At 50.2% G+C, this 15,322-nt stretch overlaps 1 protein-coding gene across 4 annotated transcripts in view; it reads left to right on the top strand.

Moving 5' to 3' along the window:
• The first annotated feature begins 9,564 nt into the window (after positions 1 to 9,564).
• PAQR8 (progestin and adipoQ receptor family member 8) overlaps positions 9,565 to 15,322 on the top strand; it is a 71,276-nt gene continuing 65,518 nt past the window's right edge. The window contains exon 1 of one of the 4 annotated variants that reach the window (XM_075923334.1): positions 9,565 to 10,258. Coding sequence is in view for 3 of the 4 variants with exons in the window: in XM_075923333.1 (XP_075779448.1) it covers positions 14,133 to 14,240 (108 nt within the window). In the remaining variant the exon portion in view is untranslated. Of the gene's footprint in view, positions 10,259 to 14,019; positions 14,241 to 15,322 lie in introns of those variants that run through there. The other 3 variants (XM_075923333.1, XM_075923332.1, XM_075923330.1) reach the window with 3 other exon arrangements.

Genomic DNA, 15,322 nt, shown 5'->3' with positions numbered 1-15,322 from the left:
TCAGGAGATACTATAAGATGATTATATATACACTGTATACAGTATATACTGTCTATAAAGTGTTTTTAACCCTTTTTATTGTACATGCTGTATACAGTATTCTGTAATGTTTTAGTTTTTTTAACCCTTTTTTACCCTTTTTGCTCGGTTCAGCTGCTGTCGCTGCTGCTTTGTGACTCGTTGTTTGCCGAAGCTCATTCACTAGGCTCTTGCCATTTTGATGACGGACTATCAGGAGTGCCGTACAATTGGATGCCGAACTATTGGAGTTTTGCTGTACTTAGTTAGCTTCAGGAAAAGCAAATAAATAAGCACATATGTACGTCCAAATCATTGTAATTTATTTATTGCTAGCTAGTAAGTCTGCTGTGAAAAGTGATATTAACAAACACACAAGTAGCACTTTTCCAAGCAGATATAATCAGCCCTACCAAGCTTGGGCACAAATTAAGCCCTGCAGGCAGCCTGGGACTACTGCTGTGTAGTCAAAGTTTAGGGATGGAGCCCAAAGTCCTGCCCCTCTCTGGACTGAAGCCCAAATCGTGATCCCCACCACTGCTGGGAAGGTAGGGAACTAATTTACTGCCTGCCTGCTCCTACAGCGTTGTGCCTCAGTTGTCTCCAGAGGCGGGCAGCACTCAAACCCTACTGACAGCCCTGCAACCACCACGAGCACCAGGGTGGGGGAACAGGGCCATCCCTACCGATGCTGGTGCCATATGCAGCCCAACACCAGCACTTCCCCAATGGCCACTCTGCACAGGGAAGGGGGATGAAGCTGAAAGGGGTTGCCAGTTTTCCCGATCTAGATGCCATTTACTGCAATGGTGTCTAGTTTGTGCAGTCTTGGAGAACTGGCAGCAGCAGAGCAGGGCTGAGAGGGAGGCACAGGCCGGAGGACCAGCAGGCAGTCACATAGCCAGCCAGAGAGAAGCAGTACTTTTAAGGGGAAACTGCTCATTCTCTCCAGTTGCTCACTCTGTGGCTGCCCCCTGCTCCGTCTGTGTCCTCTGGCCCCGCAAGCACCACTTGCCACTGCTTGGTGAGCAGGTAGTGTTGCCAGATGGTTTAACAAAAAATACCGAACCGTCCCTCCCCTTCCCCCCAAAAAACACTGGAAAAAAATTCTGTTGAGAAAAAAAAGAGGGGGGGGAGGGTAGAGCAAACTTTTAGAATTAAAAAAAAGGGGGAGGTACTGCGCCTTTAAATGGCCCCGCAATCCTCCTCACTCCCCCCACCCCTGCCAGATGCGGCAGGGGAAAATTGTCCCCACCTGGCTTCTGTCTGAGGGAGACAGGAAATACCGAAATGTTCGGTATTTTCTGTTTTTTTTTACTAGACAGGGGACCCGAATAACGGACAGTCTGGGTGAAAACCGGACACCTGGCAACCCTATGAGCAGGGGCTGGGTACTGAGCCCTGAGAGGCTAGCCAGCTGGTGCTGAGCCAGGGGGAGCGGCTGGGGACGACCAGAGGTCCAGGACAGCCTGTGGGGGGAATGGAGGCTGCTGGAGCCCATAGGCAGCCCCCAGCTGCATAGGGCCCTGTGAAAGTTGGGGCAATTTGGTGCCCCAAAGTTCATGGTGCCCCACGTGGCCGTGTATTTTGCGTATGGGTAAGGAGGGCCCTGCAGGAGAGAGACTGCCACAGGCTTCTTTCCCTAAACACACACCCACACAGCCCAGGAGGCAGTGGCCACAAAAAAAGCCCCGAGTGGCCAGGGTGGCATTTGAGAAACACTGGCATAGTGTCCTAGCTCATGCGGTCACTGAAGGGAAGGATATTAGAAAAGATAGAAGCATTTGATGGAATAGAAAGAGATCCGACTGCTTGTTTGTTTCAGGAGAAGCCAGCTCTCAGTGCACCTGTGGATCTGATTCCAGAACAAGCCATGGACACCAGTAACTCACTGTAAATTGCCAGCAAGAAATGTATTTGTAACGTATGTCACCCAAGAGGTTATGAGCCTCGTTCTCCACGGCTTTGCATCTTATGTGTAGTTATTTACATCTGTGCAGAGTGTAACTGCTACCACCAGTGTGAGAGAGAGGAGGATACTGATTTGTTAGTGTAAATTCTGATTAAGCACCACTGCCCCTTTAGTGGGTTAACTCAGAACTGCACTATTGAGCATCATAGGCCCTATACTGCTGCTAGCTGAGGGAAAGTCTCCTCTGGCTTAAATGGCACAGTCCTATCTTTTTAGAGTAGTAGGACCTGAGATCTATCCTTGATGTTACATTAAAGGTTAAAGGTGGTGGTGTGAAGCAGCGTGAACTTATAATTTCCTTAGGCTGTCTACACAGCAGTGTTATTTCAGAATAACTGGCATTATAACGAAGAGCGCGTCTATGCTACAAGCCATTAATTTGAAATAATGGTGAGCTGGAGGACTTCTTACTCCAACTCCTGGTACCCCTCATCTTACGAGGAGTAAGGGAAGATGAAGGAAGACTGTTCTTCCTTCAACGTCTTGCTGCATACACAGCTCCAAAAGCTGAGTTAAGCTATTTCGACTTAAGCTACGCAATTGATGTAGCTCAAGTTGAGTAATTAATTCAATTTTAGCACTGCTGTGCAGACATACCCTTAGGCTACGTCTACATTGCAGGCTTCTTGTGCGAGAACTGTTTTGCGCAAGAGTTCTTGCACAAAATGTCTTCCACAAGATCATGTCCACACTGCCATGTGCTTTTGCGCAAGAGATGGGCTTTTGCACAAGAGCATCCATGGCAGTGTGGACGCTCTCTTGTGCAAGAAACCTCTGATGGCCATTTTAACCATAAGGGTTTCTTGTGCAAGAAATTCATGTTGCCTGTCTACACTGCCTTCTTGTGTAAGGGTACGTCTAAACTACATGCCTCCGTCAACGGAGGCATGTAGATTAGCCAGATCGGCAGAGGGAAATGAAGCCGCGATTAAAATAATCGCGGCTTCATTTCAATTTAAATGGCTGCCCCGCTCTGCCGATCAGCTGTTTGTCGGCAGATCGGGGCAGTCTGGACGCGACGCGCCGACAAAGAAGCCTTTCTTGATCGGCACAGGTATGCCTCGTGAAACCAGGTTTACCTGTGCCGATCAAGAAAGGCTTCTTTGTCGGCGCGTCGCGTCCAGACTGCCCCGATCTGCCGACAAACAGCTGATCGGCAGAGCGGGGCAGCCATTTAAATTGAAATGAAGCCGCGATTATTTTAATCGCGGCTTCATTTCCCTCTGCCGATCTGGCTAATCTACATGCCTCCGTCGACGGAGGCATGTAGTTTAGACGTACCCTAAGAGCTCTTGTGCAAGAGGGCTTATTCCTCATGGGGAGAGGAATAACTCTTCCGGAAGAAGCCCTGTTTTCTGCCACTGTATTGTAAATTTACTTGTGCAAGAACGCGCATGCAGTGTAGACACCCGGCAAGTTTTTGCACAAGAACAGCTGCTCTTGCGCAAAAAGCCTGCAGTGTAGACGTAGCTTTAGTGACTATGTTTTGTTCTGACTTTAAGAACAAATATTAACACTTTTTCTCTCCCTTGTACACAAGAGGTAGAGCATCTGAGAAGTCAGAAAGGACTCTCAGAATGGCTCCAGGCCTTAAAAGTTAAGGTTAAAAATAGCAGCTTGTTGTTATTCATGGCAGCAGCTCAGGTACTGTAACAGTTGCATTAATAATTTATTTGACCAATTCAATCCTTAGGAGTGAAAGAGACAGCGAGAGCAGGGATAATGGAATTGACTTCTATTACTTTGTGTTTTTATCCCGGAGGAAGTTCAGAGATCACTATGGTACCATACAAACTAAATGACTATCCAGTCTAATAAGAATAATAAATAACTAATAATATGTTGCCTTTGTATAGCATTGATCATGCATAGATCTTGGAGAACTTAGTTCATCTACAATATTAAAGTTTCACAAAACTCCCCTGAGGGGCACAGTTTGCCTGTGGAACCCTCTGCCACATGATGTTTTGAGGCCAAGAGTTTAGAAAGATTTTATAAGATGCACATTTATATGGATACCAAGAAAATTCAGCATTACAGTCAATAATAAAAAGTTTGTATAGGGATGTAAGCTCGATACAAAGGTTTATACTGACCTCTACATTTAGGAGTCAGGAAGCAATTTTTCCCTGGGGACAGATTATCTGGCCACTACTTCCTTAGGGTTCCTTGCACCTTCAGCTCTTTTTGGCCTTTGTTGGAGATGGTAAAAACCACACAATCTGCCCCAATGAAATGAAGTGTGTGACATATTAAACCATGAGGGAGCACTCTGTAATGTCCACAGTCCTCATTTACATATAATTTTGATATTGCATATTAAGCATGCCACATGCAGTCTCAGGGGAAAGGTTATGGTCTGTTAAAACTCATTGTTCCATCAAACTATGAATATCATCAATGCATCTGAAGTTATGAGAATGTGTTCTGTGGTTGTCATTGTCTGAAGTAGCCAGCTTCCACAGTGCAGTCGTCACACACTTCTCCATGGGCAGGGCGGCTCTCATTTGTTTATCCTTGTGCTGCAGGGTGGGGACGAGCTCAGCACACAGTCCATGAAAGAAGCTTTCCTCGTCCGAAAGTTCTGTGGCCATTGTACATCATGCCAGATTTTCATGACGATGTGATACCGCCACTCGGTGCTTGTTTCCAGAGCCCAAAAGCAGCGTTCCGCTGTGGCCAGCAACTCCATGAATGTCACAAGACATCTTGTGTCGTACAAATGCTGCTCAGACATCATCGCTTTGCAGCTTTAGGAATAACTCGACTGCCATTTGTGACGTGTTAGTGAAACCTACCAGCATTTTCCTGCAGATCCATTCCCACACACCGAGGAAGCAAAGGCCTCAAATATACTGTAGGTTTCGGAAGCGCCCAGTTGTTACCTCTCTAGAGACAATGCCCTACTTTGTTTATTCTCTCTGAAGCACCTGGAACCAGCCACTGTCTGAAGACAAGATATTGAGCTAGGTTGACTTAATGTGGCCTTATGTTCTAGGATTTAGACATGGTGACTCAGGGTAAGGTCACAGAAGACTGAGAGAAAAACAGAATTAAATGGGGGTACAATAATAAGATGCATGAGTTGGTAAGTCAGGAACACATCCCTTTTTGTGGTGGTTGTTTTAATTCTCATAGATGAGTTTTAAAAGGGGATCTGGACATCAGGTAAGTGGAGTGTGGCAAAATGGTTGTGGGAGAGTGTTCCATCCTTTAGGCTTTGTCTACACTGCAACATTTTACAGCCGAAATATGCTAATGAGGGACTCATTAGCATGAGTCGCAATGTCATTAGCATATTTTCTGCTGATTCGAGGGGCATAAGGATCTTGCGCAAAAGGATTTTTTTGCGCAAAACGGAAGCAGCTACACTGCTTCTTTTTGTGCCAAAACCCCTTGCGCAAAAAGAATCGGCAGAAAATATGCTAATGACATCGCGACTCATGCTAATGAGTCCCTCATTAGCGTATTTTCTGCCGCAAAAAGTTGCAGTGTAGACAAAGCCTTAGAGCAGCATGGAAAAGGGGCTTTGATTCTACAGGTTCACATGGGCTGCTACTGCTGGAGTGTTGAACCTTGATCCCTAATAAGCTCTTGAGTGAAAATATAGCAGCCTTCCAGCCAACAGAACCTTTATCAGAACAAGCTGATGGTGTGTGGTTTGTAGTCTGGAGCTATTAATAATTAACAGGAAAGCTTAAAGAGCAATAAAAGGGGCCTAGGAGGCTTGGCAAAGAGTTTCCATTAAGAAATAAAAATATGTACATCCAAGTATGTGCAGAAGAAGAAGGGATAAATGGTCACCATGCAGCGGGCGAATCTGATTTACAGCACTGAGTCTGGCAGCTTTCAAACAGTCTCCAGCCATGCAACAGTAAGAATGCTCCAAAAAGAGATCCAGTAAGCCTTGTACACACAGAAAAGAAAAGCCATGACTGCAGGTGGATCTGTGTATACAAGAGAAATATTTGATGCATCCTTCCAAAGACTGCTAACATTTTTCGTGTAAAAGTTTCAGAGGGGTAGCCATGTTAGTCTGTAACTGAAAAAACTTAAAAAATGAAACATAAAAAACTCCTAGCCAGCCCTTATCAGGGCTTGGAGCAGGCCGCACAGCACTGTGATGGCAATTGACTGGCCAAACCAGTCAGGATCACCTGTCAGAGGCTCCAAGATCTACCGGTAGATCCCGATTTATTGGTTGGTGACCACTGCTCTACAGACTGGAAAGAAAAGAAAATACCATCAGGAGACTGGTATCGGTATTTCTGTACGAAAATGTATGAGGAAATGCACAGGTACTATAATGCCATCCTGTATTCTGGCTTGTTCTGGTTCAAACCCTGCTCCTAAAGAATGAGAGCTATCTCCACATTCTGCTGTGCTGTGCTGGGCTTGTTGCTTTTTTGTTTCCACGGTATCTAGGACAAAAAATAAATAAAACAGATTGCAACTCCTATAAAAAAAAAGTCACCACCATAGCAAACAGAAACCGAGGTGTGGTTGGATCAAAAAAACTCCCAGTAGGATAGATGTGAGGGTGTATGTATGTGATAGTGGTGACACGTAATTAGGAAAATATGTATCACTTTTCACCTCCATGCTCTGACGGCTGTTCCTTTGCCAGGATTCACTGATGTATATGCAGCCTCTGAGGTTTGAAATAATGATTTCCATTTGCTTTTGCTCAGTTCTCAAAATCAAAGGCTCATCTTTAAGATAAAGATAACTGAGCTGTGTTTAAAACATGATTTTCTTTGGGTTGTATCAAAACCTATGCCTGCTTCAGTTCCAGGGTCACACCCAGCAGTTATGAGAAATCTGGGAGGGCGGGGTCTCCCTCACCATTTCCACAAGCTTTTTCTGCACTGGAAAATATGGTAAATTTCAGAAATATGGGTGGGTAATTTAAGCCATAATAATAATTATAGAGTAACAAAAAATATTTGATGTCTATGTAGCCCACACACCTAGTGTGGTTCACTGTCCCACACTTAGACCACGTACAGTTAGAACTAAGAACAAGGGAGCTCCACAGCCTAAGCTGAGACTCAGCTGGTTTATAGATCAAGATGTAGAGACTCCTGTATTACACTTCAGAGAGCCCAGGTTCAAATCCCCTGAAGAATGATAATTACTATCCTGGATAATCTTATCTCCTTAGAGTAACATAGTTCATGATGTAAGTGCTGAGAGATGACTGTGTGTTGGAGTTAATGCTATCTACTTCATTTAGCATCCTGTCACAGACAGCACCAGCTACTTCTGAGGAAGTGAATAGACGTTCTAGATCTACCTTCTCTAGATCAGTGTTTCTCAACCAGTGGTAGGAGGATCCTGAGGGGTCCTTGAGAAAAGTCTGGGGGGGTACATCACCACAATGGAAAATTGGGGACAACTGAATTTTTGTTTTAAGTTTTACAGTGCGTTATTATTTTTGTACTTTTTACACCCAAAAATTTCATTGCCCACACACAAAGTTTAAAGTTAAGTTGTTTAAACAAATGTGTTGCAATGGTAGAAAAAAACTGTGTGTCTGAAAACTGTAGGTACTGCAGGTACTTATGCTTTTTTTTTAAAAGGAGGTACTTATACATTTTTTTAAAATGGGTACTCTATAAAAAAAGGTTGAGAAATGTTGCTCTAGATCATTCGTCACCTGGTATACTTTGGTATTGCGTTTGGCAGAGTAGCTGATTTATTCTACCTCGCTGTGCCTCTAACAGTTGGCATCACGACAGGTCCATTCTTCCTGTCAGTAGAGCAGGTGTGATCTTCCTGAAAGTACCTAGAGTACCGAACATCACAGCAGGGCTATGTCTACACTGGCGGCTTCTTGCGCCAGAAATATGCCAAATGAGGCTAAGCATGGAATATCGCCGAGCCTCATTTGCATACCTGATGAGCTGCCATTTTTTTCAGAAGAGGCTCTTGCGACAGAAGGAGAGTCTACACTGCCCTTTCTTGCACAAGAAAAACCCTCTTGTGCAATGCCATTATTCCTGAAAATAATCAGCGTAGCGGCATTGCGCAAGAAGGGGCAATGTAGATGCTCCTTCTGGCGCAAGAGCCTCTTCGGAAAAAAATGGCGGCTCATTAGGTATGCAAATGAGGCGATATTCCAAGCTTAGCCTCATTTGCATATTTCTGGTGCAAGAAACTGCCAGTGTAGACATAGCCCAGGGGTTTTCCACTGGCATAAGTCTGCATGTTCAGCCAGATTTGGGGTGCACTTTCTCCATATGTACCTGCAGCAGAGCAGGTGTGTTCAATGGGGCTGTACCTGGAGCACTCAGTAGCATGGCAGCTGTGCTAGCATACCTGAGATATTCAGCTGAAATCAGATAATGAAATGTACTAAACATTGCCACAAGATTCATTTTTCAGTATCAACAGAAGCTAGCATACAATACAAACTATCCCCTCCCAGGAAAGCAATTGGCACTGCAGTACAGCGAGCAGTGATAAACGTACTCACAGACTATTCACAGGAGTTAATATGTACTGGATTTTGTTCCATGCCCACTTTTACTCCTGCACTTTATAAGATCTATGCTGCTCTTAAGCCAGGGTGGGGCTGCAGCCATAGACTGAGGGCATTTTATGGCCCTCTGTGGGACAGACCATCAGTGTAGAAAGAACAAATGCTGGATCCAGCTCTTTTTTTCTTTTTTTTTAAACAAAGAGCACCTGCCATTAAAATTTCACCTCCCTTCTCAAAAAGGATTATGAACTATATAAAGGCCCCCTTCTGAGGAGACCAATCTACAGAACACTGAACAAGAGAGCTGAAGTAATATTTTTAGGGTTTCCAGGTGTCTGGTATTCAGTCCGGTATTCGCATTCCCCGTCTGGTAAAAAATCCCGAAAATGCCAGACATGTAAAATGTCCAGTATTTCCTGTTTCCCTTGGACAGAAGCCTGGCAAGGACAATTTTCGCTTGCATGGGAGTGAGGAGCGTAGAGCCATTTAAAGGCGCAGTGCTTTTTTTTTTTATGCTCAACAACTTTGGTCTCCCTCCCCCCCCCCCTTTTTTTCTGAACAGAATTTTTTCACCAGTGGTTTTATTTTGGGGGAAGGAGTGTTCGGTATTTTTGGTTAAACCATCTGGCAACCCTAAATATTTTGGCTACAGAAGAAATAGCCCAGCTATTTTGTCTACATAGAGCTCAAACAGGAAATCATTATGCGGTCACACACAGGGCACTGAGTAGAACTCGGTTTATTGTTGCCCTTGGAAAGATGAATGGATTTGAATTCATGGCACAAAAAAAGTTTGCCTTCCAAACTATGGGCCTGACTCAGTGTGGTGCTGAGCACTTGACTCCATTGGATAATGAGAGCACTAAGCACCTCTCAGAACCATGCCCTGGTGCGTAGAATATTCAGTTATTCTCCTCCAGCGTGAGACAGTACTCTTAGCCACTAAAGAGAAAAGAAACCAGTCATGTGTGAGTACTGTCATGCCAGGAAACAGGCTTTTTTGAGACAGTACATTGTCTCTGCAGGTCGGAAATGACAAAACAGCAGCTCAGTGGAGGAAGCAGAAAGGGGCTTAATAGAGAAGTAGCTGTGAAAGTAGTTAACTTGCCAAACTACTGTATTTACAAAGGGGTTGCAAGCCAGTTCCCCTTTTAAAGCAGAAGAATCTTCCCTCCTACACTCCCTAGTCAAAATCCCTCGGATTGAGCAGGGCAGAATGTGGGGTCTATGGTGAGCAAAGAAAATTAATCAGGATGCAGCATATGCATAAATTGCAAGACTGGACCTGGGCTGAACAGGTTTCAGTGACATGGTGATTAAAATGGCAGCAGCTGCTGGCTACTCCTAGAGGCAACAACAGTGTGGAATTTGAGTGGGAAAAGCCTAGCATTAGTACAGCCTTAGGCTCTCATCCTCCAACTTCTTGTAAAGCACCCGCCTGGAGTCACACTGATGTCGACGGGACAGTCGCTATGAAGAAGCTCCACTGAAATCAGTGCAGAGGTAGCAGTCCTTATGCAAGTACGTGCAGGCCTGGGAGCCTAAATGGTACAGAAGAGCAAGATATTTTTCTGGATTGTCACTTGGCCCCATCAAAATTGACAGGAGAGGCCTATTTTTTATAGAATCTATTCCATGTCCCATAAAACTACTGTCCGGAAGTTAACGTTTCGTTCTGGGCCAGAACCCTGGGATTTGGGAAAGTCACAGAAATGCTGTTGTGATTTTGCAATATCGTGTGACTCAGAGATTCTATTTCGGAAGATGAAAAGAACAAGGATCATGTGAGTTCTTCCTATCCAGAAACCACTGTGTTTCAAAGTCATCATTTGTATACATTTCCAGAACAGTAATACACAGGTCTGGAAATATTACTGAAAATGCAATCACCTAAAAGAGATCAAACCTTTGCACAGGGGATGCAAATAGGCTTTTTGCTGCTGCTGCTGCTAGAGCTGAGGCTAGCTGATTTTTGTCAGCAATTGATAATAATGTAGACTAGTAAAGGAGGGGTGGCAGCAGAGGTAAAGGTTTATGAAGTATATTATATTGTGGCAAAATACAGGGAGCACGGTTTAAAGTGGGGTTGGAGTGCACCTGTGTCAGTATGTGCATGCATGTAACCAGGTGTGTATGTATGCAGGTGACTGTGTTTCTGTATTAAATTGTGTATATTTATGTGAGTTGTGCATGTCTCCATGTGGTAGTGTGTGTTTGTGAATGTGGCTGTGGCAGTGTGTGAAAATGTGGATGTGATGTGATTTTGTGCATGCCTTCATATAACATTGTGGGTGTGTGCACATGTGTGTTAAACTGCACGTATTTCTGTGACAGTGTGTGTATATGTGTGTGTTTTAAAGAGTTTATGTGAATGTGATTCCAGGGTGTGAGGGCAGGGTCAAAACGTGTATGTTTACATGCATGTGTATCACTGTTGGGGGCTCAGAATATATTTGTGGATATGAGGACAGAGAGTGCTATGTGTGTCAGATCTGGCTGTGTGTGTAACAGGGTGTGTGAAGGAGTCACTGAGGAGGAGGGTCAGGCAGTGTGTGTGGCAAGGAGATCACTGGGGGATCAGGCAGTGTGTGTATCAGGCGTGCTGAGGGGCACTGTGTTTGTATATGTGTTCCAACAGTGGATATGCATGAATCGGGGTGTGGAGAGCTCACTCTGTGTGGAGATCAGACTGTGTGTGTGAACTAGCAGTTGTGGAGAAGTCACTGTGTGTGTACCAGAGAAGTATAGAGAGCCCCTTTGTGTGCCAGGTGAAATGGAGGGGTCACTGCTGCAGGCAGGGATTGTGTTGTGTGTACTAGGGTGTTGAGGGGGAGGCTGTATATGAGGGTGTATGGAGAGGTCACTATGGGTACGTCTACACTACAGCGCTAGTTCGAACTAACTTTGTAGTGTAGACATACCCTCTGAGTGGGTGGGGAGATTAGACCGTGCATGTAACAAACAGGCTTGTTGGGAGATCACTGTATGTGGGAGCGATCAGGCTATGTGTGCCTATGAGTGGGTGTGGAGGAGCCACTATGTTGAAGGGATTGGGCTGTGTGTGAACCAGGAGGTGGGGGAGAGTCACTGGGAAGTTGGGGTCAGTGTGTACCATGTGGTGGGGGTATGTCACTGGGGGTTAGTGTGCACCAGGTAGGGGGTGGTCACTGGGGTTTAGTGTGGGGCCCAGTGTGCGTTAGGTGGGGGGGGGGTTACTGAGGGTTAGTATGAGGGTCGCTTTGTTCCAGGAGGTATGGGGGGGTCACTGGGAATTAGTATGGGGGTTCAGTATGTATCAGGCAGTGGGAGGGTGTCACTTGGAGTTAGTGTGGGGGGTTCAGTAAGTACCAAGTGAGGGAGGGGTGTCCCTGGGGGGATTGGTGTGTACAGGGTGCTGTGGGGGCCCACAGGGGGTTAGTGTGTACCAGGCAGTGGGGAAGTTATTGGGGGTTAGTGTATATCAGGTGGTGGGGGAATCCCTGAGGGTTAGTGTGGGGGTCAGTGTGTACCAGACTGTGGGGGTAACTAGGGATTACTGTGCGGGCAGATTAGTACCAAGCTGAGGAGGTAACAGGGGGTTAGTGTGAGGTGTTGGTGTGCACTAGCTGGTTGTGGTGTCACTGTGGTCAGTGAGTATCCGGCAGTGGAGAGGGGTCACTGGCAGTTAGATGGGGAGTCGGTGTGTACCAGGCTGTGAGGGATCAGAGGGTTAAGTGTGGGGGCGGGGTGTATCAGGTGGTTGAAGGGGGCACTGTGTGTTAGTGTGGAGGTTGCTGGGGGTTACTGTGTGGGTCGGTGTGCACCATACAGTGTGGGGGAGAATTGGGGTTTAGTGTGGGGATCAGTGTGTACCAGGCAGTGGGGAGTCACGGGGGTTCACATGGGGTTCACTATGCACCAGGAGGTAGGGGAGTCACAGGGGTTTGCGTGGGGCTCACTATCCACCAGGCAGTGGGGAGGTCACGGGGGTTTGCCTGGGGCTCACTATGCACCAGGTGATGGGGGGGGGGGAATCACGGGGGTTCGCATGGGGCTCACTATGCACCAGGTGGGGGGGTCATGGGGGTTCCGTGGGGCTTACTATGCACCAGGCGGTGGGGGGTCACGGGGGTTCCGTGGGGCTCACTATGCACGAGGCGGGGGGGGTCACGGAGGTTCCGTGGGGCTCACTATGCACCAGGCGGGGGGGGTCACGGGGGTTCCCGTGGGGCTCACTATGCACCAGGCGGGGGGGGGGGTCACAGGGTCTCACTATGCACCAGGCGGTGGGGTGTCACGGGGTCTCACTATGCACCAGGCGGGGGGGGTCACGGGGGTTCTGTGGGGCTCACTATGAACCAGGCGGTGGGGGGTCACGGGGTCTCACTATGCCCCAGGCGGGGGAGGTCACGGGGGTTCCGTGGGGCTCACTATGCACCAGGCGGTGGGGGGGGGTCACGGGGGTTCCCGTGGGGCTCACTATGCACCAGGCGGGGGGGGTCACGGGGGTTCCGTGGGGCTCACTATGCACCAGGCGGTGGGGGGTCACGGGGGCTCACTATGCACCAGGCGGGGGGGGTCACGGGGGCTCACTATGCACCAGGCGGTGGGGGGGTCACGGGGTCTCACTATGCACCAGGCGGGGGGGTCACGGGGGCTCACTATGCACCAGGCGGTGGGGGGGGTCACGGGGTCTCACTATGCACCAGGCGGGGGGGTCACGGGGGCTCACTATGCACCAGGCGGTGGGGGGGGTCACGGGGTCTCACTATGCACCAGGCGGGGGGGGGTCACGGGGACTCACTATGCACCAGGCGGGGGGGGGGTCACGGGGGCTCACTATGCACCAGGCGAGGGGGGGGTCACGGGGACTCACTATGCACCAGGCGAGGGGGAGGTCACGGGGGCTCACTATGCACCAGGCGGGGGGGTCACGGGGTCTCACTATGCACCAGGCGGGGGGGGGTCACGGGGTCTCACTATGCACCAGGCGGGGGGGTCACGGGGGCTCACTATGCACCAGGCGGGGGGGGTCACGGGGATTCACTATGCACCAGGCGGGGGGGGGGGGTCACGGGGTCTCACTATGCACCAGGCGGGGGGGGGGGGGGGCCACGGGGGCTCACTATGCACCAGGCGGGGGGGGGGTCACGGGGATTCACTATGCACCAGGCGGGGGGGTCACGGGGGCTCACTATGCACCAGGCGGTGGGGGGGGTCACGGGGTCTCACTATGCACCAGGCGGGGGGGTCACGGGGGCTCACTATGCACCAGGCGGTGGGGGGGGTCACGGGGTCTCACTATGCACCAGGCGGGGGGGGTCACGGGGACTCACTATGCACCAGGCGAGGGGGGGGTCACGGGGACTCACTATGCACCAGGCGGGGGGGTCACGGGGGCTCACTATGCACCAGGCGGGGGGGTCACGGGGGCTCACTATGCACCAGGCGGTGGGGGGGGGGTCACGGGGGCTCACTATGCACCAGGCGGGGGGGGGGTCTCTGGCGGGCGGTTCGGGGACACGCGGGGCCCCCCCCGCAGCGCCGGGGCTGGTTGCGAAGGCGGCGGGGCGCTGCGCTGCCTGTTCCGCGGCTGCCGGGGAGGCGGGCGCCGGGGCAGGGCCAGCGCGGGGAGGGCTCCCGCCAGCCCCGCCCGCCCGCAGACAAGCCCGGCAGGAGATGCGCAGCCCGCCCGCCCGGCCGGCGGCTCCGTCCCGGGCACCCCAGGGCCGTGGCTGCCGCTGCCGCGCTCCAGGATCGCGGGGAGCTGCTGCTGCTAGCGGCGCGGTGAGTCTGCAGCGACACCGACCCGGGCTGGGGACAGGCCGGGGGCAGAGCCCCGCCAGTACGCGGGGAGCTCCCGTGCGCCCAGGCACAGGAATAGACGGGCACCCCCGTGCGCTCTCGGCTGTGCAGTCCCTGGGCGCCCCTCCCCCGAGATGTCCCCACCCAAGAGATTGAAACCCTGGCACAGAAATAGACGGGCACCCCCGTGCGCCCTCGGCTGTGCAATCCCTGGGCGCCCCTCCCCCGAGATGTCCCTCCCCCGAAAGATTGAAACCCTGGCACAGAAATAGACGGGCACCCCCGTGCGCTCCCGGCTGTGCAATCCCTGGCCCCTCCCCCCCGGATATGCTCCCCCAGAGATGAATCCCTGGCACAGAAATAGACGGGCACCCCTGTGCGCCCTCGGCTGTGCAATCCCTGCGCACCCCCTCCCCCTCCGAGATGTGCCCTCCTCCCCCGAGATGAATCCCTTGGTGCCTCCCCCAAGAGATTGAAACCCTGGCACAGAAATAGACGGGCACCCCCGTGCACTCCCAGCTGTGCAATCTCTGGTGCCCCTCCCCGAGATATGCTCCCCCAGAGATGAATCCCTGGCACAGAAATAGATGGGCACCCCTGTGCGCCCTCGGCTGTGCAATCCCTGGGCGTCCCCCTCTCCAGATGAATCCCTTGCGCCCTCCCCGAGATGTGCCTTCTCCCAGAGATTGAAACTCTGGCACAGAAATAGATGGGTACGCCTGTGCCCCCTCCACCGGTGCAGTCCCTGGACATCCCCCCAAGATGTGCACCCCCCGAGATTGCCCCCCCATCACAGAAATAGATGGGCACCCCAGTGAGTCCCCAGCTGTGCAAACCCTGGGTACCCCCCCCCGAGATGTGCCCCCCTCAGAAATTGCATCCCCTGTCTGAGAAAAATGATGGGCACTCTTCAAAGCAGCCACCCTCTAATGCCCCCCAGAGCTGTCCACCCTCCCAGAGATTGTGATCATAGAAATAGATGGGCAGCACCCCCTGAGAGATGGCACCCCACATTGTCCCCCACAGATGAATGCCCCCCCCCCATGGCACAGAAATAGATGGGC

Source organism: Pelodiscus sinensis, chromosome 3 (assembly GCF_049634645.1).
Source record: "Pelodiscus sinensis isolate JC-2024 chromosome 3, ASM4963464v1, whole genome shotgun sequence".
Lineage (NCBI taxonomy): Eukaryota > Metazoa > Chordata > Testudines > Trionychidae > Pelodiscus > Pelodiscus sinensis.
The sequence above is the reverse complement of the archived record's forward strand: the minus strand, read 5'-3'. Positions and strand labels throughout refer to the sequence as shown.